General features: G+C 35.1%; 1 protein-coding gene and 1 long non-coding RNA gene across 2 annotated transcripts in view; one reads left to right on the top strand and one right to left on the bottom strand.

Moving 5' to 3' along the window:
* The window catches only part of LOC145286110 (uncharacterized), a 65,777-nt gene extending 52,946 nt beyond the window's left edge, over nucleotides 1-12,831 (bottom strand). The window contains exon 1 of the mRNA XM_080134800.1: nucleotides 12,531-12,831. Coding sequence (XP_079990926.1) covers nucleotides 12,531-12,562 — 32 coding nt within the window. The 5' untranslated portion in view covers nucleotides 12,563-12,831. The remainder of the gene's footprint in view (nucleotides 1-12,530) is intronic.
* Nucleotides 1-26,632, top strand: part of LOC145286113 (uncharacterized) — a 111,658-nt gene that overhangs the window by 5,232 nt on the left and 79,794 nt on the right. The gene's annotated exons all lie outside the window — the stretch shown is intronic.

Here is a 26,632-nt window from a genome sequence, read left to right on the forward strand (position 1 = left end):
TCTCAAATCAGAGAGAAGTATCATTTCTTCAGAACAATAGTTAAGAATGTTCCAGAAATTATTGAATTCAATATGGTAGCACCTTGCACAAATGGTGGGAAAATCATGCACCAAAATTGTCCCCCATTTTGTATGCATGGTGAGGACAAAAAACTTTTTTTAGGGAGTTTTTACAGCAAAAGAAGGAAATTCTCCCAAATGAAAGCACCTTTTCTGGAAATAAAAATAAATCTTGTAAATTGTGCAATAAAATTGAACAGAGCAAAACATCGCTCTACGATTTCAATTCAAAACTTAAGCAGAGCTCGATTTATGTAAAAAACGTAAAGAGGCGAATTGTTTGGAGATAAAAGGATTTCCCTAACCGTGTGTTACTTGTGGGGTTCAATCACATTTTTTGGCGGTGTGTCAACATTCTACTCAATCCTTTGTGGGAAAGAAATCATTACCATCAGCCCACAATGAATGTATTAATCCCATGTTGCATGTATCAGTGAAGGGAAAGAGGACATACATTTGAATTGTCTTATAGACACTAGCAGCCAATATTTTATTCTTTTCCAGTACCATGTAAAAAAATGGGGTTCTCAAGAGAGTATACACTCAGAATCTTTAAGTATGCCCTAAGTACATTCATAGGTACAAAAAATATTAATCTTCATCAACTTGAAGTGTCCTTAAAAATTAGGGACTCAAAAGCCCTTTCCTTTGATGTATTGTTCACAGGTGGGTTAAATTTGAAATTTAACATCCCTCGCTTTGAAAAGATTGAGACAAATATAAAAGAAACGGGATTCTGTTTAAGTTCAGGCTACAATAATTTAAACAATTTCACTTTGGATTATATTATAAGTTTGGATTTGATCCAGCATTTGAAGAATTTTAGTCTAATTGAATGTCTGGGTGGATCTGCTTGACAAACTTCAAATGGTATCATTTCTTTTGGACAAATAAGTTGTTTCTAAGGAAAGATTGGAAAAATATTGATAAACAGCATGGCCCCCATTCCTTCAATCATTCTATCCTCAAGTTATCTAAGTGTTCAAAGTACCTTATCGAGGGAGTATTGAATTCTGTTCCTTCATTTCCTGAACCTTTGGGACCATTTTTTGAGAAATCCTCAGTAAAACTTGGAATTGAAAACTAAACTTAACTTGTACCCCATTCTCTAAAAAAAAAAACAGTGAATGAGGTCACCAGATTTGTCCGGTCTGGGTCTTGTTTGGTCTCAGGGACTGGGTTGTTTCTTCAATAAGGATCGTGGTTGATGAAAGGATCCAGTTGAACAGGCTACATCTCTCCTCACATTGCTTTTAATAGAGTGTGCAATCTGTTGAGCCTGATCTCTCAGATCGACATCATTAGAAAGTAGAGGTCATTTCAAACCAAAAGAAAAGAATAAGTCAATAACTGGTTTTATTGTATAAAACTAACAGGATAATTATTCACTGAAAGTTACAAAACTCTAATCATTCATAAGTTTCTGACTCAAAATGCAAATGCTTGACGGTTTCTATTAGTAAAGTTGTGGCAGTCAATCTTAAATCTGAGGTCTTGTCTTTTCACAGTATGGATTCAGCGGCTTAGAACCGAATGAGTCAAGGGTTTGCCGGCAGTCAGACAGAGTGTGTCCTCAATGCTATTTTTGCCTTTCATTATCTTGAGAATCAGGTGGGTTTAACCCCAGCTCCTGATCCACAGAATTCCATTTCACAATTGTCAGTAAACCAATCTCAGGTAATTTTTGAAATTCTTACACTTTAAAAAAAAAAAAAATTCTTTTTATCCTTTATCAAATCTGTATCTCTAACGGCCACTCTCAACAGAGGGTCCACTGCTTTCACCCTCCATCAGGTCTCTACCTTTCACAATCACTAGGAGGATTCCTTGTCCTATTGCTTTATTTGTATAACCAATAGTTTTTTCACAAATGCTATTTCGTAGAAGTAAAAAAAAAAAATAAATAAATAAATCGGTTATCTTTTGGTAATAATTGAATTCCTGAACAACTTGAATTCATATCTGCTATCTTGTTTTTCCTATTCAAAGAAACTCATAATATCTGGCCTATATTTTCGGTGACCTACAAATGACTTGACCACTCAAGAAATAAGGTTACTTGTTTTTCTTAACAAGGGTGACATTGAGATGGAACTTGTCAAATTGCCAAACGGTGCTATTTCTGATATTTTTTCGAGATATCTTTATGCTCCAACATGTCAACTTCTTCAGCTAGTGTGTTTTAATGGTTGTTGTTGTCAACCCCAATTACCAATCAATTCATCATATCCACAAATAATTGTGCATGCATTAAATCAATATCATAAAAACCTTAACAATGGTCTTTCTTACCACCATCATCATCATCATCATTATATTGTTACATCCAACAACACTATCACAAATTAGTATAGACAGGGACTTTGATTTGTCATCCTATGATGAGGACAAAGTTAAAGTTTTTAAAGAAACTATTGTTATGAAGACCAGGAGATACCATGTTGATCTGCCTTGGGATGAGTACAAGATATCTTAGGTAAGATTGAATTATGTCCCTTCCTTGAAGATTTTGGAGAGAGTGGTGGGCTCTCTGAAGAAACGGGCTATATGAAGATGATTTAAATGTCTTTCAGAAGTATGAAAGAAAAAAAAAATGAAAAAAAAATGGACATTATTGAATACATACACATATACCAGGAAGACTTTGGAAAATATTGTCAGATTCCCATCATCTGGTCATTAAACAAGATGCAGAAGTCACCATTAAGATTCATCCAGTTTTCAATTGTTCATTTAAAAGGCATCAAGGCATTTCTCTGAATGATGCTGCATATTCTGAAGTCAATTTGACAGCCAAATTGTTGGACTTGTTAGTAGCATTTAGGAAAAACGATCATGTGCTTTTGGAGAATTTTAGGAAGGCCGTTTGCAAGTTTGTCTAAGGACCAAAAAGTACACAAATCAATTTTGTTTTGTTTTTTGGTTTTTTGAAAGGATGGCAATCGTCACTTCTAGATATAAATCTTTTATCTCTGGATTTAATGCCAGTTCATTTCATGCTCAATCATGCTGAACAGTTCACTTATGATGAAGCATTTACCATTCTATCCAATAATTTTTACATTGACAGCCTGGTCAAGACCAGTAGTGATTTTGAGTTGCTCAGGTCTATTTATTGTTCTGCTCATGACCAACTGAAAAAAGCTATATTTGAATTGCAATCTTGTTACTCCAATAATGAGAGTTTGCAGGAGGAAATGTTTGAGGATGGAAGTGCTTCCTATGTTGGAAAAAATGCCGGAATATGTCTATTTCCCTCAACAAGATTCAATAGGTCTTGCGCACACAGTGATAGATCTTGATGTTGACACTAAGTGCAGTATTTTAACGCAGTTTTCCAAAATCTATGATCCTTTGTTCTTGTGTCTCCCTGTTCCTATTTGGAGAAAAACACCCACTCTTGTCGGGAAAACACCATCAGCTGACAAAACTAATTAATTAAAAATTAATAAAATGCATCAGAGTTGTTGCCCTTTGGACACAAACTTGACCTTGATCTAGCTGAGCTTAATGGGGTTGTTGGTTCCCCACAGTCTGTAAAAGGCTGTAATTCAACCTTGTCTTATATGTAAATGGGTAAATTCTTTACCTATTGAGGCGCCAACACTCACAATCACCTGTGCACAGAGTTAATTTTGTTCATCCTTTCTTGCAGGTTGGAGTAGATTTTACTGGCCATTATTGGGTAAAGGTTAATGGAGAAAAGCCTAAATGTACATTTTCTTGTTCACTTGTATGAGTCTTTGAGAGTGCACTTGGAATTGTTGCTCAATATGAATACTTGGTCAGTTTTGCTGGCATTTGTCAGGTTCATGAATTTGTTTGGTGTATCTACACCTGTTTATTTGAATAATGGCGAGACTTTTTTTGGCAGCAGGAATAGTATTATCAGAAGTATTTGTTTCTAATAAATTCAAGGGCCTGCAGATTATTATTATTTATTTACTTATTCAATCATTCATCTTAATTCCACCTAGCACTAGGGTCGGGGGTATGAATGATCCAGACGGTTAAACAGTGTTTTTAAAATTGAAAGGAAGAAATTAGAATATTTTGATTCCCTAACAATCATTTCAGATGTTGAGAAAGCTGTTAAAGACAGACTTCTCACTTATATTGCTTCTTTTGACAATGATCTAGATATTTTCACCCTAAAACATTTTTTGAAAACTGGTTATGACTCACATTTATTACTGGGAAACCATGAGGCTGATGACTTTTATTCCAATCCTTAAAGTAGAATCGAACTGTTTGAATCTCTTTAATTAAGGGAGGACTTTGTGGAGAAATTCCATTGAGTTTGGCAAAACGATTATGTCCTTTCCTTGAGAGAAAAGGATAAGAATAATTATGTAAGTTGGTGATATTGCTTTGGTGAAGTTACCAAATCGGACCAGAGCATTCTGGAGTCTTGGTAGAGTTCTTCATCTCATTCATGCGAAGGATGGACGAGTTCATTCCAACTGTATATTAAGGGATATTGTGAACAAATTCATTCCTTAAAGCATTTGGATCCCTTAGAAATTAGGGAAGTTTTTTTCTGCAGTTCATGCAGTGACTGCATTTGACGATAATGGTGAGGGGGGGGGGGCTTATTTATGTTCTACTTGTTCTGTTAGAAATGATGCTTCTTCCTTAATCATATTGTGATGAATGCAACAGATGGTACCATTTTGACTATGTGGAAGTCTCTAAAGAAGAGACTTGTGGAAATTAGCTTTGTCCAGATTGTAAGGCTCGTATCCTGCCTGTGTTAATATATAAAGCACTAAAAAATAATTATTTCTTGGTTTCTTATTTAACCTTGAGTTAAAACATAATAAAATAATTATTCATTACTTGTTAGAAAAGTTGTAAAATTATTTAATCAATTATTGTATTAATAAAAAACGATAATGTTTAACATAACTTCTCTAAAATATGTTCTTTGCTCCAGTGGCATCAATTAAAGTTCAAACATTAACTACAATTAAAAGAAACTTTTTTAAAGATATTCAAATTAAACTTGTAGAATTGACAGATGGAGGGACATCTTTTTTGTATTTTATTAGTCATTTTGCCTTAAACAAGGCACAGAGAAACTTAGTCGCGCGGGGCTACTATTTGGGACCAGATTTGCAGGGATACTATTTAGGGGGTTGAGCAACGAGATGTCTGTTTACATTAAACTTCTGTATGTCAGTACAGTTGGAGAAGCAGGTGCCCGAAAGGGAATTCCAAAGTGCAGCATTTTGAGGGAAAAAGCTATTTGAGTAGAAGGCTTTATGACATCTAGGAATCTCTACAGTGTAAGGGTGGGATTTTGCTGCTTGTAGGGTTTGTCGAAGGTATTGTTGTTGAGGGTATACTAGTGCTTTGAATTTGTCAGAGGACTTGACATTGAAATACTTGTAAAAAGGCACAAGAATGCTATGTTTCTGCAATGGGATAGAGGTTGGAGTTTAGAACCTATTAGGTTGGTGACTTTTTTTTACCCTGCCTAGGAGCAAGAGACTAGTGGCAGATGCACCAGCCCAGATGTGACAATAATAATCGATACATGGGCAAACCATGGCCTTGTAGAGATACAGGATACTCTCAGGTGCGAGTAGCCTTTTAGCACAGTAGAGAGAGCCCACTTTCCTCGCCACTGCCTTGGCAATTAACTCAATGTATTGTTTCTACACCTAGGAGCTTGTGGGAAGTACTTTCAGGCTGATTTTCATTAGCCATGGCAATCAGTGGTTGAGGTTTCTTGTAATTATTAAAGGAAATAAGCTTAGTCTTGGCAGCATTGGACATTAACAACCAGTTATGGCCTCATTCCACTAAAGACTGGAGGTCTTCCTCTATTTTTAGCAATTTCTTTAGGTATATGTTCATTAGTTTTACCCTCGGGTCTGTTATAGAGCTTGGTGTCATCGGGAAATAACTCCATCTTAGATACAATTTTATCAGGGAGGTCAGTTATGAACATCAGGAATAATTAAGGTCCAAGGATTGCCCCCTGTGGCACATCTGCAGTTATATCATGTTGTTTTGATGAAAAACCATCAAGGACAACTTGAATTTTTCTCTTATTTAAGGATTTGATTATGTTGAGTATATGCCCAGCAAATAGGATTTGATTTTCATGAGAAGACCATCATGCTAAACCCTGTCAAATGCCTTAGATATGTCTAAGGCTCCTAACCTAGCTTCTCCTACCTTACCAGTGCTTGGTATATACAGAGATTACAGTTTGAATATCTGCAGTAGAACAGGCTTGTCTAAATCTATACTGTCGGTTGGATAAAAGTTTATTGTCTGTGAGGTGCCTGATTAGTGCTTGATTAAGGACTCAAAGATATTGGTGAAAAGAGGGAGGAGGCTAATGTGGTGATAATTAAGTGGGTCAGTTTTCTCACCAGAATTCTTGTAAAATGGTACAACAGAAGCAATTTTCCAGCACTTGAGAAAACAAGATTCATTAAGGCATTTGTTATAGAACTTGGAGAGAACTGTAACAACCTGAGGAGAGCATTTTTTTAGTAGTATAGCAGGAATAAGATTGGACCCACATGTCTTTAAGATGTATAGATTTATTATGGCATCACAAACAAGGGAAGGGGTGATTTTCAGATCTTTGAGTGTGGCTACTGTCAGTAAAGTGAAATTTAGGACGGGGTGGCCTGCCGAGTCTAAAACGGAGTTGGAGGCATAACGTTGGGCAAGCAGATTTTCCTTTTCAGTTGCTGTGCAAACAATCTCAATGTTGTCAGATAATGGAGGAATTGTCAATTACCCATTATTTACTACACTTATAAATTTTCCAGAAATCACAAGTTCCTAATTTCTGCAACTTGAAGCGTTTTCTGAGGACTTCAGAATCCCTTCACTTGACTGTAGCTATTTCTCTCTTACAATTATTTCTAGCTTTTACAAAATTTGGCCTATTTGTATTGTACTTATGTCAGATAAGTCTGCGGAATGCATACTGCCTTTGAGCAATAGCAGTTACACAGACGTGAACCATTGTGGAGAGTGTAGTTTGATAAAGTACTTCCATATGGGAACGTGTGTGTCAATTGCTGCTTTGAACCATTCAGTAGTCTCATTTGCACACTATTTCATAGGAAGAGAAGAGATAATACTCAATGAAGTATCTCTGATGTGATTCCTGATAGCTTCCCAGTCAGTCTTTTTATAGTACCTTGTCATTATGAATAATGGCTCTCCAGCTTCGGGTTGAGAGTTTAGGGTGATTTCTACCATTATCACAACATGACTGGCATTCCCGAGTGGGCTATGGGCATTTGTTACACAATCATCTGGAACTGTGGTCAGAAATTGATCTAGAAGTGAGGTTTGTTGGTTCCGCTGATTTGGGAGATGAGTTGGAAATATAACTGTCTGTAATAGGAAATGGGATATAGGAAAACTGTGTTATGCTACCATCTGCATAAGTAGAGAAACCAAGCCAATTACTGTGGTAGACATTAAAGTCATGTATTTGTGCACTAGTATATAAGGAGAGTGATGCAACTATGCTGTCAGAGACTTGGTTGATTCGGGTACAGTTCTGGATCGAGGGAGAATGGTGGAGAAAATATAAGTAGCTAACACTATGTTGCAGGTTTAGTCTAAAGCACACAAAGGCCTTCCTAGTCGTCTGATTCTAGTTTGGATTCTCTAGTCAAGTGGAGGGCGTTTCAAATATTGACTCCAAGTCTGTGCATATGTCTGAGTCCTTATGGCAAAGTAGGAGATAACCAGGCATGTTAAAGTGGTTAGAGGGATAGAGAAGTGTAGGTTAGTTTCACTTAGTGCTAAGATATCTGGAGAGTTTGCTTGGAGAAATAATTCAACATCATCTGAATTAGTTCTAAGCCCGCAGATATTCATGAATGCAAGCCTCAAGGGAGAAAGCAAAGTTCTAGATATCTTGAAGACATGTGCGCCCGATCTTATTCCTGCTATACTACTAAAAAACTGCTCCACTGAGGTTGTTACAGTTTTCTCCAAGTTCTACAACAAATGTCTTAATGAATCTTGCTTTCTCAACTGCTGGAAAATTGCTTCTGTTGTACCAGTTTACAAGAATTCTGGTTAGAAAACTGACCCACTTAATTATCACCCTATTAGTTTTCACCTAGTTTGATAAGATTTTCTGTTGAACTGTGTCTTTATTTAATAGTTTCCGTTTTAGGGTGAGAGGTGCTGCACAAAGTGGATGTGTAAAATATCAAACATGCAACACAAGTAAACCAACTATTCATCTACATGATTATGGACTCAGGAAAGCCTACCAGAGATGGGCGCAGGGTCCCTTTCACTGCATGACATCACATTACAATCATCCCAATATTATACAACTGATGATGGAGTAGCCACTTTAAGCACTACCAAACAGGGCTTCTCTACTATCAGTTAGAATACAGTAGCCAGACAAACTGTCAAACCGATACTCTATCCATCAGACAAAAGCAGTCCAGTCCAATTGCATTTGCATATGTGGCACTCAAGTACTCCAAGATGCCCAGTTTTAGGTGATGGGAATGAAGCAGGAGTGGAGAATGGAATTCATTGCTCTAGTCAGGAAACAAGGTCAACACTGGGTGTTTCTGTTAAGTACATGTGATTGAACCTCTGCATCTGGCAAATAGGCAAAGAAGGAGAATGAAAGCCGGGCAACAGGCAGAGCCTATCTACTCCTTAAGAAGGTTAGGTTTACAAACTGGTAATTTATTAGTCACCAGCTATAGGAAGTTTGTTGACAAGAACTAAAGAGACCTCCCTCTCCATTTATTTAGTGCAAGACATATGAAATCAAGAGCACAGGTTTAACTTCAGAGTTTTCCTTCTCCCAGATGGATGACATGAGATCTATGGGTTCATCAGCTACGAGAGGGTTAGCCTCAGACCTGGGTCCTAAACCAGGTATTTCTGTGCCCCCGCATGAGTAGTTATGATTAAATTAAGTTAGTACTAAAGGTTATATATATCTACTGAAAGGTTAAACTCCTCCAAATAATTTGAAAAAGGATGTTACTATGCTTTCCATTTCATTGTTAATGGAAAAGAGAGTTAAGTAAAATAGCATGCGGTGGAAGGGTTTATATTTGCAATTGGTTGATTTAAGAGAGGAATTAAAATATGGTCAAAATATTGTTCGTATATTAGGTCAAAATATTGTTCCTATATTAGTTTAAGAAAAGGATAAAAAGTTAAAGTATGATCCAAAGTGATATTAGGATTTTAGATATCATTTTTTGCACGTTTTGAAAAAAAGCAATGAATATTTATTTGTTTTTGCTCCTTTTTGGAGTGTGCGCTAAAATTCGCATAGTCTGGAGCACTTCCACTGTTGCATTTCCAGAGCTGCCTTTGAATATTTTTTCCTTTTTTTAAATCATGTGCAATGTGCAAAATAAAGATAGTTTGTTTTCAATGCTTTTCGGAATGAAAGGATGTGTTACATTCATCTCTGATTTAATGTAACCATTTCCAGCCTTATTGCTGCATATCTTGGAAACTCATGCTTTCTGTAGATGAATCCCCATTGTGGGAAGTTTGAATTAATTCCCAGTTAGGAACTTGTAAAAGAAATTAGATTTGTCTCAATTTCTATCATGGATATTATAAGAACCTTACAATCAATACGGTTATATGAATAATCACTATTCTGCCAAATTCTTAATTTGCCTCCATTAAGGAGGATGGGATTTGCAGAGTCCACTAATAGCTCTGACGCCATGCAAAGGCACATCATTTATGCAACTACAGATTGAATCAGAAAAAAACATTCAGTCTTCGGACGTTTGTGAATTTCGCATCTTCAAGGGTCTTTCATCTCTTGCATATTTTCTTCACAAAAAAATAAACTTTATACATTTTTTTTTTAAGAGAAAATCTTTTCAATCGAGTTTTTTTTCTTTTTTTTATATTTAAAGTTAGCAGAATAAAATATGGGACATTTGTGAATTAACACCTCCAACCAAAAAAACAAAACAAAAAAAAAGGGATGCTACTTTTTTATTCAAATTCTTGGAATACCTTGAAAAACTTGGCAAAAAAGAAAGTAAAAAATGGGAAATCAGCTTGTATATAAATTCAAAATAAAATGTCCCATTTCCAAGCCAATGTAACTTTTTAGGGCAATTAACTAAATTTACAACTCTCACACTGAATGACAAGGTTGTAAAATCACTTTAAAAAAGGTAACCCTTCCCCTACATCGCCACACCCAATAAAAATGCAGAGAATTTATTTACCATAAAAATAATACCCCAAATACAAAGTCTAAAAAAAAATATATATATACCACAATATAAATACCATTATTAATAGTAGTAATCTTCTAGTCTGAATGGAAGTGTAGTATCTGTTTTAGTCTGTCTTAAAAGGGCATCCTCTCCAATTTTTAATTTTTTTATTTACTTATCAGTTTGTTCAAGCTGGGATGAGACATTATGCCGAATGCCAAACATTCACCCACTAGCTCATATATTCCAACCTAGAGATCTTTTTAAGATTCTGGTCATCCCTTACAGTGCAATTGTTTGAATAACTCTTGCACGTGGTTTACCGGGTATATTTGCCCGGTAGTTCCTGAAATTCTTTTTCATGAGTCCAATTGGAATGACAGAAATCTTCCTAAGATTCCAGTTTCTTTTCGAGATAATACATAAGAGCTTAGTGTTTCGTTATCTTTTCCCTCTCAGTACTCAAGCATTATTGGGGACACTAACTTCTACTAAGGATGCTTCTTTCTCCTGGTCTCATATCACTTTGTCAGGTTGTATGAGTCCGTTTTCTAGGCATGGAGTAGTAGTAATTGCATAGTCTTAATGGATGGTGTACGACTTATTTCCGACTGTTCTTTCTGGTATATGATATTATTGTGAGTATCGATAGGCGTGTCAGAAATTTCGTGAAAAATATTGAATAATTCCACCCCCTGTCTTTCCAAGCTTATAACTACTCGAAAAATGTAATTCAAGCCCTAATTTTTTTTTCAATTAAAGGAGCAAGGACCAAGGTTTCATTTAAAAAAAAACAAAAAACAAACAACGTGGTTTTTAAAAAAAAAGGTTTTAAACTTCAGACTTTACAGGTAAATTTCTAAAAAACACTACGTTTTTTTTTTGTTTTAAATTTGAATATATTATTTATTGATCTTTTATCTTCAATTTGTGATATATAACACTTTGGTGAGTAAATTAATTATTTACTTTTTAATAGACATTTCAAAATGGGGGTGGGCGTGAATTAAAAAAAAAACGTTTGCCTAAATTATATTCGGTTTATTGGAAAGAGCATATAATTTCACATTGACCCTGAAAATACCGTAAAAATAGAAACAATAGAAAAATTTTGATAGATTTTTAAAGTTTAAAAATTGAAAAATAAATACTGAACTCGTAAAATTCAATTAATTTCATTACTGTTTTTAAAAAAATAAAAAAATAATATTTCTATTATTTTTTATACAACTTTAATAGTTTATTTTGGAAGTATAAGCCATAAAGAAAATAAACAACCCACTTTTAAAGGAGAAATTATGATTTTTTTTTTTATATTTTATTCGCAGTTTCATTATAGGGGTATCAAAAATTCTGATCGATATTATGAAGATCGTTGGTACTTATGCACTTATGTTACCGTGCTGTTTTTTAAATAGTATTTTCAAGTTAAATTCAAGTTTCACGATAACTTTTGTTATCAAATTGTTAGGTGGAAGTATAGAATAGTTACAAAACACCCTCACACCTCCCATGTTAAGAATGGCTTTCAAAATTATAGCGTTATTTTTCAGCACGCTCGCAAAAGTGCTCACGTACATTTGTTTATTAAATTGTGAGGTGATAGCACAGAATAATTGCAAAACACCCGCCCCTCCTCCTGTTAAGAATGGCTTTCTAAATTACAAGGTTATTATTTCAGTGCGGTAACATTTATGCATAACTACCTATTTTCCTTTACTACATCTTCTTAAACATTGGGACGTAATTTTAAAAATAGAAATCGAATAATCTCATATGATGATCGTTCTTTTTTTTTCTTTTCTTTTTTTGTAGAAAATGTGGGACGTTGAAAGCGTGCCCAACTCATGCGAGCATGTGCCAAATTAGTTCATTCATTCGTGTTCCAAAGAAAAACAGTTTTTCGACAGTTCCACTGTTTTATCAATGAACAGCCACCCACCCAACCCAGAAAAAATAAAACAAACAAAAAGTGGACACAATATCATAAACAATTCGGACATTATAATATTTAAAAAAATAATAATAACAGTAATTTGAAACTCAAATTAATAATAATAATTTTTAATTAATAGCAGCCAGCATTTATTTCTTTGCGCAAAAACAGAGTTGACATTGTCATTGTGTTATTCTGAATAATTTAACAAAGACGAAATAAATTGTGAGAGGAAACTTTTAGACATTTTAATCTGTTCTACAGAAAATGATACCTTCTTTTTATCGGAATAAACGTAAATTCAAACTCACCAGCCTTGTTCTTTGAGCGCACTTGTCGACATTTTCGATTAATTTCGGCAAGAAAGACAGACGACGAGGGGGGCGATGTATTTTATTTATGTAAAGAATCGCCACAAATATACCGCTTTACTTTCAGCTATCATCGATATCTTCTGACAGACTTTATGCGTTTCCTTTACTTACAAATACATACAATCATACCGCCATAACAGTCGATGCAGACCATAATCGGGTGTCATTCACATGGAATACGCGTTCGACATTTTTTCGAGTAAAATTCCGCACAAAACAAATCGCTGCAATTTGATTGGTCGATATTTGCCACTGTCACAAATGGCTTTTTTTTAATGATGAATTTTCCATTTATTACTGCTAATATATATAATGTAAATGTTGAGCATGCTAATGAATAGTCAATTGTGATAATTCCTTGTTGACGTAGACAACTGCCCCCCCAAGGAGAAGGTGATGCCTGGGAGGATGGTCTCATAACCCCATAACAGATACTACACTATCGTGGCCACAACACTACCCCGGGGACCCCCCCCCCCCCAAAAAAAAAATATAGGAGGAGGTAATGCCTGAAGCTTATCTCATGGTAACAGAACAAATACTACACTACCCCCTCCCTAAAAATAGAGGATGTAATGCCTAGGAGACTAGTACAATGACAACTGAATATTAATACAAGACCTCATACCCGAAAAAAAAAAAAAAAGATGAATCTAATCGTTTGAAGGATGGTATGATGACAATAACAGAAACTACACTTTCCCCTAACCCAAAAAGGTGGAGGTAATGCCTGAGGGAATGGTAACAATACAAATGAACATTGCTTGGGAGGATAGCATTTTAACAATAGATTAGATACTATACTACTTCCCCAAGGAAGTAGTATAGTATCTGAACACATTAACTCCACACTAAATTGTGTATTTAAAGCTAGTATAATAAGCTGAATTAAGTATTAAAAACAATAAAGAAGAATAGAAAATCAATATTGGGTTTATCTTCGGTAGGGTCGTAACTCTTGCTTCCCTTATTTTGTCCTTTAGTCCTCACATTCGATAAGCAATGGTTCTGAAAAAGGGTGAAGAATTGCTGTTTTCTAGGTTGGAATTTATCCATTTAAACTCATCAGTAGGGCTATGACAACAGCATATTATTTTTATTGTTTTGACTCTCGAGTATATATCCGACACAGTTAGACACACAGTTAATCAACCAAGAACCACATCACTCTATATAAAAGCATATAAGATATCAACGGATACACACTCAAGAGTCAAAACAATGAAAAGAATATGCTGTTGTCCTAGCCCTACTTATCATTCACTAGTTTTTTGGGGTTTTTTGTTTCTTTGTAGCTCCTTACATCAAGCAGCTTCATGCTTTGCCTGCAGCAATTTTTGTGAAAATAAAAAGGTAGTACAATCATACAATTGATAGAAATAATTAATATAGTTTCGGTTCCAGACAGAAGGATACCGGATCTCCACTAGTATTAGATTTTGTTCACATATTTTTGGTAGAAATGATTATCCCCTGCACTTCAGATACATAAAAGGAGATGGTAATTCTTGGGAAGATATTATTATGACCACAGAATAGATTACACAATACTCACCCATCTCCTAAAAACTAAGGAGAAGGTAATGATTTGAAGGGTATTATCATTACAAAATTACAAACTAACATATACTACATTACCAACCCTCAAAATAAGGCAGCAATATTTCAGAGGATGACCTCATGATAACGAAACAGATACTATACTACTCCCTTCCTCTGAATTGAGCATTGAACAATATTACAATAGTACATTAATAGAAATTATAGTATAGTGTCAGCTTCAGACAGACAGATAAAATCTCCATTAACAAGATGTTTACCGTATATTTCGACGTATAAAATGGCCTTTAAAATTAAAAAACCAATGGTTGATAAGATACCGAAGGTTGCAATCTGTAGTCTAAGCTAAACAAACATGGTTTCATGATTTAGTAGTCATCTTATACAACCGATATATGATAAATTTATTAAAATTTGCTCCAATTTTGTACCTCGTCTTATCTGACGGCCGCCTTATACACCAAAATATACGGTACTTACTAAGGGTTCTTACACAAGTCATTATCAGTGATCGCTCGCTGACCACATTAAATAGTGTTCCCTGAAAACTGAGTGATCAGTCTCCACAGATTTTCCATACTCTACATTCTTGAGGAGGGTTGTCAATTGTTTTGTGTTATCACAACAGCCGTTTACCATTAATTTATTGCTGAGAATAGCTATTAGTTTTTACTGGAATTGAAGTGGAATTTAGATTCCACAGGATTCCACGACTGTACATGCATGTGGAATCTTAGATAATTTTCCTACCCCTCTCATCATCGGTTTCCTATCCGCCTTGGCAATTCTCAACCTCTTTTTTCTTGTGGTACCAACAGATGCTGGTGCCACAACATGTGTTTTATATTTTTTAGGGGGGGGGGGGACAATGAATGATTTTACTTAACTAATTTGGTAGTTTCAGTTTTCTTTGTTTCCTGTAATGTTTTTTCTGTGCTTTCTAATTATCTTTATACAGTGGTCAGTTTATGTTTGATTGGTCAACATTCTCTGTTAATATTAGCTGGTTTCTGCACTATTTCAGCTGCTTTACTCAGTGCTGTGCTTTGCATGGTGTTTATCAGTACCTTATTATTTGTACTCACTAGGAGTTCTTACACAGACTGATAATAATCAGTGGTGTTCCTTGGAGTTTGAGTGAAAACAAGTCTTCCCAGGTGTCAAGTACTCTCAACTTCTTTAGATAACTTTTGCACAACATTGCATTATCACAAAAACTGTTTAGCATTGATATCATGCTGGCAACGACCATTAGTCTTCACTGGAATTTAGGCAGCAATAGCCACTCATAGGTTCCATCATTCTTCACACACATCCAGTGTAGGTCTAGTTAGTACTCTTCCTCCTAGGTTGTTCCATTCTCCTTGATTCTTCACAGCTATTTTATGTAGTATCAACTGAGACTGATGGCTTTTTTTAGGGGAGGGGGCAGTTTATGAGATTTCTTGCAGTTTCAGTTTCTTTAGGTTCATTTAATGATCCTTCCATCTTTTTGTTTTATTTCTGTTGGATTTTTTATGTGGCTAATTAATGTTTGTAGTTTATTTGGTTGGTTTCTGCATTTGAGTGCTTTCCTTAATATTTTAGTTGTTTTCAGCATTAGCGTTCACTGTATAGTCTCAGTTTTTCTCTTGATTTCAATTTCTCCAATTATTATTATCATCATCATCTTCATTATTATTACTATATTATCATTACTATCTTTGGTAGTAGTAATAGCGGCAGAAGTAGTAGTAGTAGTAACAGTAGTAGTAATAGCAGTAGCTGTAGTAGTAACAGTAGTAGTAGCAGTAGTAGTAATAGTAGTAATAGCAGCAGTAATAGCAGTAGCAGTAGTAGTAACAGTAGTAGCGTAGTAGTAATAGTAGCAGCAGCAGTAACAGTAGTAATAGTAGTAGTAGTAGGCTCCTGGTTAGGATCCAAGTGTCCCAGTCAAGAAGCACTCTCCTCCTCCTCAGACTGACGACAAAACTGATACTACACTTTGAAAAATTTATTTGCACAACTAAAAAGAAAAAAATTACAAAATTAAACCCAACACCATTAAAAGTGTGAAGTGCTTTGTTGTCTATCCTTGATAAGACAAATTTATACCAATTCGTTCAAGCGTCATTTCTTTACTTTTTTTTCATCATTGCTTTCAGTTAAATAATCACCATCATAGCACAAAATATATGGCATAATTATATTGATATACAAATTCTCAGTAGATCACCAAAGTTAAGCAACATTGAGCCTGATTAGAACCAGATGGGTGACTATATGGGAATACCAGGTGCTGTATGTAAAGAGGACATTGATATGTCCCTGCAAGAATTGCAAAAAGCATAATATCATCATTTCCCCTGGCAGGAATATACGAGTTACCTTTAATAAGTTTCCAGATTTTTCTCATATGGGCACTTTTATTGATAGTACACACATGAAACTCTAGTCCCCTTCGAAGTAATTTCCTCTGGCTGCAATGCACTTGTTGTATCATTGCAACAACTTTTGGAAAACCTCATGGAGGTCCGCTAGTGTGAGCATGTCAATGACCCTTGTCACAGCCTCTATCATCTTCTCCATTATCTCATAACGACAGCCTCTAAGGTTTTCCTTGAGCTTAAAGAATAGTTACAGGGAGCAAGGTCTGGACTATAGAGAGAGTGAGGAACTGTCTTGATGCCCATCTTGGTCAAATAGTCTGTGACAAGATGGAGTTGTGGACACAAATCTTTTGCATCTTCAGTTCCTCATGAATAATCGTGTGTACAGTTCCCACATTGACATCAAACAGCATTTATTGTCTCTATAGACACACGACGGTCCTTATCCATGAAATTCTTTGTTTGGCCAATCAACTTTAGTGTTCTGATTTGCTTACTCCTCCTACACCTCTCATCATCCCTCATCAAACTCTCTGCTATTTTAGGACTATAATGGGGTATGATCCTGTATAATCGGGAGATTCTATTTATAAACGATGCTGCTAGGAACTGACAAATCGAATTAATTCACGTTCTGCTACCAACCAATCAGAAACCAGAATTGCTCCATAAATATTAAACCTTTCGGTAGCAATTTCGCATATGTTTTCTCCATCTCAACACGGGAAGAATCTTTTGCTCTGTGGATTCCAACTCGAGAACTGTCTACTGCAAACCTGTCACCTATCAAGACTTATGTAGAACAACGAACCATCGGAAACTGTTCTGAAACTAACCATGGCTTACACTTATAGAGGTTATGGGCCCAGTGTGTGTCTTTATTTCGATGGATCTAAGTCAAAATTCAAATAGTGGCAAGTTAAATTTCTAGGATATCTATGAATTACAAAAGCTACACAAAATACTTCAAACACAACCTGAAAACAGAAACAACCCCAACTTCATTGAAAAGAATGCAACTGCTTTTGCGGAATTAATACAGTGCTTAGATGACCGAAGTCTATCACTAGTAATGAGAGGAGCCCTGGACGATGGCTGCAAAGCATTGAACATATTGAGAGCATTATTTATTGAAAGGAAACCCCAAAATTATTTCTTTATATACTGAACTGACCTCTCTAAAATGAATGGAAGCCTAAACCATTACTGATTATATTATAAGAGCTGAAATGACTGCAAATTCTTTAAAAATGTCTGGTGAAGTTATAAGCGACAGTCTGTTAATTTCCATGGTCCTTAAGGGATTACCGAGTGATTTCAAGTCATTTACCATCGTGATAACCCAGAAAGAAAAACCCATGACTTTTAGCCAATTTAAGGTAGCACACAGAAGTTACGAGGAAACTGAAAAAAATGATCACAGAAAAAAAACAATCTACAAATATCATGAAATTTAAAAATGCACACATAAAAACACCAAAATTAAATTATACCCATGCCAGGAATAAAAACTGCAACTTTGCCAAAAAACAATTTTTCTCCTAAGAAAAGCACAAAAATTATTTGCTATAATTGTGGACGACCTAATCACAAGAGTTTCCAATGTAGATACAGGACTCAAAATGGCAACTCCATTAAAACTGTGGAAAGTTCCGTTAGCGAACATACATTATTATTTTCATGTATGTTTAACGCTTCAACAAACAATAATAATTTTCTTATCGATTGTGGTGCAACAGCACATGTGATTACAAAGGAATCTGATTTTATCAATTTTGATCCCAACTTTAAGCTACAAAATCATTTTGTAGAACTAGCTGATGGGAGTCGACTAAATGATATCGTTTTGAAAAGAGGTGATGCTAAAATCTTGCTAAGGAACAATAAAGGTGAACTATGTCTCTGTATTCTAGAAAACGCTCTTCTAATCCCAAAATTTAAACAATATATATTTTCTGTACAAGTTGCCATTAAACAAAGGTGCAAATATAAACTTTAGACCCAATAAATCAAAACTGGTGTACCCGAATGGAACTGTATTCGACATTAAAGAAAATGGAATACTATATTATTTAAATAGCGTAGTCTCATTGAAAATCGCCTGCCATGATCTACAGACACGGAATAAAATTCTTGGACATTGCAATATTCCTAATATCAAAAAGTTGTTGACTGTAGTTGATGCTGTACACAGGGGAAAATGACAAACTATCAAAACAAGATACCAAAAAAATAAGGCCAAGAAAATCCTATCAATGGTGCATTGTGACTTGAACAGTCCTGTGCCGATGGCCAGAGAACATTATAGATATGTATTTAATTTCGTAGATGACCATTTAGGTTTAATAATGGTTTACTTTTTAAACAAATCTGATACCCTGCTAGCAACTAAAAAATATTTAGCTGACATGGCTCCCTATGGTGAAGTAAAGTGTATTTTCTCTGACAACAACAATAAATTAAATATTAAAACCGATAGAGATATATTTCTTGGATACAATAAAAACAGTCCAGCCAATTTAGTATTTTTTCCAGAGAAATTTAGTATTTTTTCCAGAGAAAAATAAAAGAAAAAGAATCCGATGTGTAAAATTCACAGACACATTTAATTTTAAAGACGAAACCCCGTCATATGAAGAAGATGAAATTATATTTCCTCAACTTATTAAAACAAATGAAGACAATGAAGATGACGGAGACAAGAGTATCTATGATGATGATGATAATGTTAAAATCGAAAGATATCCCAAAAGAAATAGAAGGCGACCCAATTTTTTTGTGGTCGACAGTATAAAAGATTATCAAATCGACTATTGCTATTCCATGGAAAATACACCAAAAAGCTTTAATGAAGCAATTAATTCAGAACATTGTAATGAATGGAAAATAGCCATGAAAAAAGAAATAGATGCTTTGACCGAAAATAATACCTATACGGTAGTACCTCTCCCAAAAGATAAACATGTTATTTCTACAAGATTGGTCTTTACAAAAAAGACTACTGCATCAGGTGTTGAACAGTACAAAGCTAGATTTGTTGCTAGAGGATACTCTCAGATTTATGGTATAGAATATTTTTCTACGTTTTCACTGACCACAAACCTAACGACAATCAGAATTTTATTGCAAATCGCATCGCAATATGACCTAAACATCCATCAAATGGACATAAAAAATGCTGATTTGAATGCCTCAATAGACTATGAAATTTATATTACCCCTCCAGAGGAATTTATAATGAAAAATAAAAATAACATGTGGTGACTAAACAAGTCATTGTACCGTCTAAAGCAGAGTGCTCAGTGTTGGAACACAGTATTTCATGATTATATTATTAAACAACAATTTTAGACAATGCGCTGCAGACCCCTGTTTATATACCCAACACAAAGACAATAAACTATTGATTTTGGTTTTATGAGTCAATGATATTTTAATCACATCAAATTGTGACATAATGTTGACCGATGTTAAGAACAAATTAAGTAAAAGATTCAAAATGACCGATCTTGGCAAAATATCCTGATTTTTGGGGATAGAATTTACTCAAAGGAAAGAACTTATTATGATAAATCAATTGAGATACATTGACAGAATACTATTAAAATTTGGAATGGGAGAGTGCAAGAAACGCACTATACCGATGAAAATGATATTAATAAAAATATACACTCAGAATCTGTAATAATAGACAATAAATTGTACCAAGAAATAATAGGCAGTCTTATATATTTAATGACTGCGACCAGACCCGACATATGCTATACAGTAACAAAACTGTCACAAGAATTATCAAGACCGACATTGAAGGATTTAAACAGAGCTAAGCAAATCCTTCATTATTTAAAAAGGAACTAAAGAACAGAAGTTAGTATTTAGAAAATCAAAAAATCCCCTAAAATTAGAAGGATTTTCAGATTCAGATTGGGGAAACGACGAAAATCGAAAAAGTATACTGGGATATCGTTTCAGACTCTCAGAAAATGGGCCTATTATTTCAAGGAAATCTAAAAAGCAACAGATTGTATCTCTCTCTACATGTGAAGGAGAATTTATCACAATCACACACACGACCCAGGAAGCACTCTACCTTAAAATATCCTAAAGACTATTTTAGAGCTAGAATTAACTAAAAGCCCCGTAGTAATTAATTGTGATAATCAAGCCAGTATAGTCTTAGCACAGAACACGATAATCAACCAAAGATCTAAACATATAGATATAAAATACCATTTCATACAAAACGAAGTGAAAAAGGAATCCATTATTTTGAATTACATACCATCAGAACAAAATATCGCTGATGTATTCACGAAACCTGCAACAAGAATAAAGTTAAAGCGTTTTTCTTCAAAACTTGTTGGGGGATTCGACTGAATCATTTTTTCACGGGCCTGTATGTACATAAATTTCTATATATATAAAAAAAAAAAAAATTAGTCCTTGGCAAGACGTTGAACTTTTTTTTTTTTTTTTTTACAAAGGCATCACCACATTATCAAGGCCCAGAGGCCACTCAAGGATAAGGGTTAAAGAGTGTACAGTAGAAGTTGGTCAATATAGTAATCATTAGTAATGAAAATTTGGTAAATTTAATAACTTATATGGAACGGCTCATCAAGAACTTATTTACTTTAGACTTGAACACAACCATATTGTAGTCAGCCGGAAAGCAGGAAAACGGAAGACAATTCCACAGGCGTGCAGTTCTAAGAAAGAAGCTTTGTTCATGGAATCTACGTTTAGGTTTAGGCACAGATAAAGAGTGGGGGAAATTATTGATAGTGTTTACAGCTAGACGAGTGTTTCTTGTGAAAGTTTGGCGAGGGGGGACCATAGATTGAAGCTCAGTTGAACACTTTCCATGAAAATAACGATACATCAGAGACAAACTCGCAACATCTCTTCTGTGAGATAGAGGTTGTAAGGAGGAGAAAAGGACATCTCCTACGAGGCTACGAAGTCTATTTTGAACTCTATCAAGGCAGGACAAGTCCTTTCTAGCAGCTCCTGCCCAGATGTGGCAACAGTATTCCATCCTTGGACGTACCTGGCTCTTATATAGATAGAGAATAGCATCAGCAGTGAGATATCTACTGGATCGATAGAAAGATCCCACCATTTTTCCAGCGGCCTTGGCAACAGATTTGATATACGTGTTCCATTTAAGATCAGGAGTAATGGTCAAGCCCAGAAGCTTGTCAAAACTTGAGGCCTCCTGAAGACGAGAGCCATTCATTTCAATTGATGACAAATGTGGATTAGAATGTTGATGATGTAAAGAGAGAAGCTTGGTTTTAGATGCATTAAAAGTAACCAGCCACTCCTTTCCCCATTGTACTACGTGCTCAAGATCAGAGGAGAGAGAATTGGAGAGAACTTGCTCATTTACTGTCTTAGATGTGGTACCATAAATGGTAGTGTCGTCAGCATAAATGTCTACAAATGATGTAAGGATATGATTTGGAAGATCATTAATGTAGATCAGGAAAAGAGTTGGGCCAAGGATGGATCCCTGAGGGACACCGGCATTAATACTGTGAGCTTCTGATTTTTGCCCCTCAACTACTACTCTTATGAACCTATCAGAAAGAAATGATTTAATAATTGAGAAGACTTTTCCAGCTATACCATAGCTAGCGATTTTATGAAGTAAACCTTTATGCCATACCCTATCAAAGGCTTTAGATATGTCAAGAGCAATTGCCCTAGAAAGATTGCCACCGTCGAGAGATTTGCTAATCCTATGCGATATAACTGTAAGGACATCTGCTGTAGATCTAGCAGAACGGAAACCATATTGAGTGTCACTAAGAAGGTTATTTTTGTTGAGATGTTTGATTACTTCTGTATTTAACACAGATTCTAGCAACTTACTCATGACGCACAGGAGACTTATTGGCCTGTACTGAGAGGGGGATGAGCGATCACCTGAATTCTTAAATACAGGGCATACTGATGAGATTTTCCAGGGAGATGGGAAACTATTCTCCTTAAGACAACGTTTAAACAGTTTTGTAAGTATGGGCGCTAGTTCAGGTTGAAGTTTTTTGAGTACTATAATTGGAATACCATCAGGGCCAGTTGCTTTACTGGAATCAAGGTTTTTGATTAGCTTGGCAACATCACGTACAGATATACGTATATCACATAGCGTGTTTTCTGATACAGGAGGAAATATTGGGGGTTGGCGGTCTTGGTCGCAAAGGGTAGAATTAGCTGCAAAGTTCTTGACAAAGAGTTTGGCTTTGTCTGATGCTGACGAGATTACCTCAGGTCCATTGATAATAGTTGGGATGGAGCACACGCTTCTGTTCAGGATTCTGTTTGCTATTTGCCAAAACTGGTGGGAACCAAGCCGCTGCTCAGCTACTTTGGACTTAACAGATTGAGCATACAACTCTCTTGCGTTCCTTATTACTTTCTTACAATGGTTGCTGGCAGTCCTGAAAACGGCTTTAGTTTCCATACATCTATTACGTTTGAAGCAGTGGAAAAAGTGATTTCTGTGCGCAATGGCAGCAGCACATTCTGGAGAGAACCATGGCTGGCTGTTAGGTTTTTGCTGAAACTTTTTAGAGGGTATGAAATGGTCAATACCTACAATTAACCATTCAGTTAGGTCTAATACTATAGAGGACACATCCTTTTTAAACATGGAATGCAGAGGTAGATCAGATATAAATGTACGGAAGCTATCCCAGTCAGCCTTAGTGTATCGATATACTGTACGATGAAGTGGTACGTCTGGGGACTTATTACATTTCATTTTTATCTTAATTGATACAACAGAGTGGTCGGAAGATCCAAGAGGCGACAGAACAGAAACTGAACATAGTTCAGGGCAAGTTGTGAGAAAAAGGTCTAGTAGGCTCGCATACTGGCCGTCATTATCGGGCACACGGGTAGGTTCCTGAACAATCTGAGTGAGGTCATAGGCAATGGAGAAATCATGACAGAACCTCCCCTCATCATCGGTCTTATTTGAGTGGGTCAACCATTCGATGTTGTGAACATTGAAGTCTCCACATACGTGAATGTTAGCTGAAGGATAAGTAGAAAGAACTTGGTCAATTTTCTCAGATATGCTTTGAAAGATAGTAACTCCGCTGTTGTGGGGGCGATAGAGAGTAAATATAAATGCAGTAGTGTGAGCTAAAGCAACCCGGAAGCACATATAGGGTAAGTTAGGATCTTCCCTGGAGATGTCCCTCCCACATGGAAAGCTATCTTTAATATAGGCACATATTCCATGCCCATGGCGATCTTGGGGGTCAGATTTAGAAGTTAAGTTAGAGTATCCTGTAATTGCAAACTCATCTAGGGAAATAGCCTGTCCAATGCCAGTTTCACTTAAAAATAAAAGGTCTGGTTTAGTCTCCTGTAATTGGGTTTCAACCTCTGGAAGGTTAGAACGTAGACCCCTGATGTTGGAGAAGGAGACATGGTAGTAGGGGTCTACGTTGGAAGTTGGAGAACCGGGTTTAATCGTGTATTTTTTCTTGAAACTTGTCATGATGAAATTTTGGAATTTGTGGACTAGGTCGACAGATTTACTTAGAGCAGGACAGAGAGGGGAAACTAAGAGAGAAAAAGAAAGGAAGAATTTTTTTTTTTTTTGTATCACATGATAAGGTAAAGCCGTAACAATTACCCACTAGTATGGCATCGAGAGACCCCACCAGAAGCTACTGTATGGTCCAGATTCCATTCACCAAATGGCAATACAGCAGCCCCAGTACTTTGCACCTGCTGATAGGACAGCCTCCTTAGTGGTTAATCCAAGGTTCGGGTCCCTGACTATCAGGCGGATAACGTCAGCCCAGACAAAACGTTTACCTCCAGCACCCTTACTACTACTAGTGACATGGCTACAAGGATAGACATAGAAACAGAAAATTTCCACCAACTCTGCCAACTGTTCGCGCAAAAATACTGCCAACCTAGAAAACAGCTTTTTCTTCTCCCTTTGTCAGAAAAATCACTCATTTAAAAATGAGGACTGAGGGACAAATAAGAAGAAGCGAGAGTAACAGGAGCTGCCGATAACGCATCCACAATGCGTTTTCTACTCTCCATTAAAAAAATAAAAATAAAAATAAAAAAATAACTATTAAGTATTGTACTTAATAAAAGTCCAACGGACCTGTTTAAGGGAAAGTATGGAGATAGATTCCCCTCCCACGAACTAAAAATGAGTACAATTAGGTAATCTATTTTTGCAATCAACTCGGTAGATAAATAAACATTTATGGACGAGAAAAAAAAAAAAAAAAAAAAAAAAAAAAAGCTAGCATTTAATACAACAGAAATACATAAATTAAATACTGAAATAAAATGTAGTTATTAATATTTGAATCTTAAAATAAAAAGTGCGAATTAGTAGAGAAAATCACTTATCACAACAACGCATTACGTCTCCAAACTAGTGAAGAATTTAACTTTTAATAGCGTTCAGAAGATTTTTTTTTTTTTTTTTTTAAATTAACCGTTAAGAGAAAGCGTGATTTTATTCTGAACTTTAACTAATCACGTTTTAAGCAACTTATGATATAAAACAAAATCGGATGGGGGGGGGGGTTCTTCCGAAGTTAGTTGGTGACGTTATAAGTAATTGCGAGATAAGATGGGAGCCAAAAATTAGGGGTGGGGGACTGAAAATGATAATATAATGGATTGATTATACAATATTTAAGATCAACTTGGTAGATAAACATTTATGGACGAGAAAAAAAAAAAAAAAAAAAAAAGCTAGCATTTAATACAACAGAAATACATAAATTAAATACTGAAATAAAATGTAGTTATTAATATTTGAATCTTAAAATAAAAAGTGCGAATTAGTAGAGAAAATCACTTATTACAACAACGCATTCCGTCTCCAAACTAGTGAAGAATTTAACTTTTAATAGCGTTCAGAAGATTTTTTTTTTTTTTTTTAAATTAACCGTTAAGAGAAAGCGTGATTTTATTCTGAACTTTAACTAATCACGTTTTAAGCAACTTATGATATAAAACAAAATCGGATGGGGGGGGGGGGTTCTTCCGAAGTTAGTTGGTGATGTTATAAGTAATTGCGAGATAAGATGGGAGCCAAAAATTAGGGGTGGGGGACTGAAAATGATAATATAATGGATTGATTATACAATATTTAAGATCAACTTGGTAGATAAACATTTATGGACGAGAAAAAAAAAAAAAAAAAAAAAAGCTAGCATTTAATACAACAGAAATACATAAATTAAATACTGAAATAAAATGTAGTTATTAATATTTGAATCTTAAAATAAAAAGTGCGAATTAGTAGAGAAAATCACTTATCACAACAACGCATTCCGTCTCCAAACTAGTGAAGAATTTAACTTTTAATAGCGTTCAGAAGATTTTTTTTTTTTTTTTTTAAATTAACCGTTAAGAGAAAGCGTGATTTTATTCTGAACTTTAACTAACCTACTAATGCGTAACTAATACTTTTACTGAAATAAAAAAATAAAAAAAATGACGTTAAAAAAAATAACTTTTTTAAAACCTTTTCTTTGTAAATTTCCTTTTTGACAAATAATTTTTGCATCGTTTTTGGCGAACATTTTCTGTGCAAATTTTCTTTCCAACAAATACTTTTTGCATGCTTATTTTAAGGCGCGCATAAATTGCAATTGACTTTATTTTTTTGTGCACATTAGTTTTCTTTCTTATTTATCAATAATGTCCTTTTTTTTCTTTGCATTGTTTTAATTAACAAAACAAAAAAAAAACTTTTTAAACGGGTACATATTGCATGTATCTTTATTTATATGTATATTTATTTATATATATATATATGTATGCGTTTTTTGAACAAAACTGCATGATCAAATTTAAGAAATGACTTCTTTTTCACATACCCATCCCTTTTTAAGATAAAAATACATTCCATTTTTCTTTTATTTCTCTTCTCTGTACACATATATCTGTTTGACATTTGAACACAATTAAAAATGGCATCTTTTTATATGCTAAAATTTTAAAATCCAAATGATTTCTAATTTTGTTATGGATAATTGAATATAAAAATATATATTTATTTTTGAGCAGAATGAACACAAGGGACTTCCCCCATTATAACAAATA

Source organism: Euprymna scolopes, chromosome 10, assembly GCF_053919585.1.
Source record: "Euprymna scolopes isolate OS-2025 chromosome 10, ASM5391958v1, whole genome shotgun sequence".
Lineage (NCBI taxonomy): Eukaryota > Metazoa > Mollusca > Cephalopoda > Sepiida > Sepiolidae > Euprymna > Euprymna scolopes.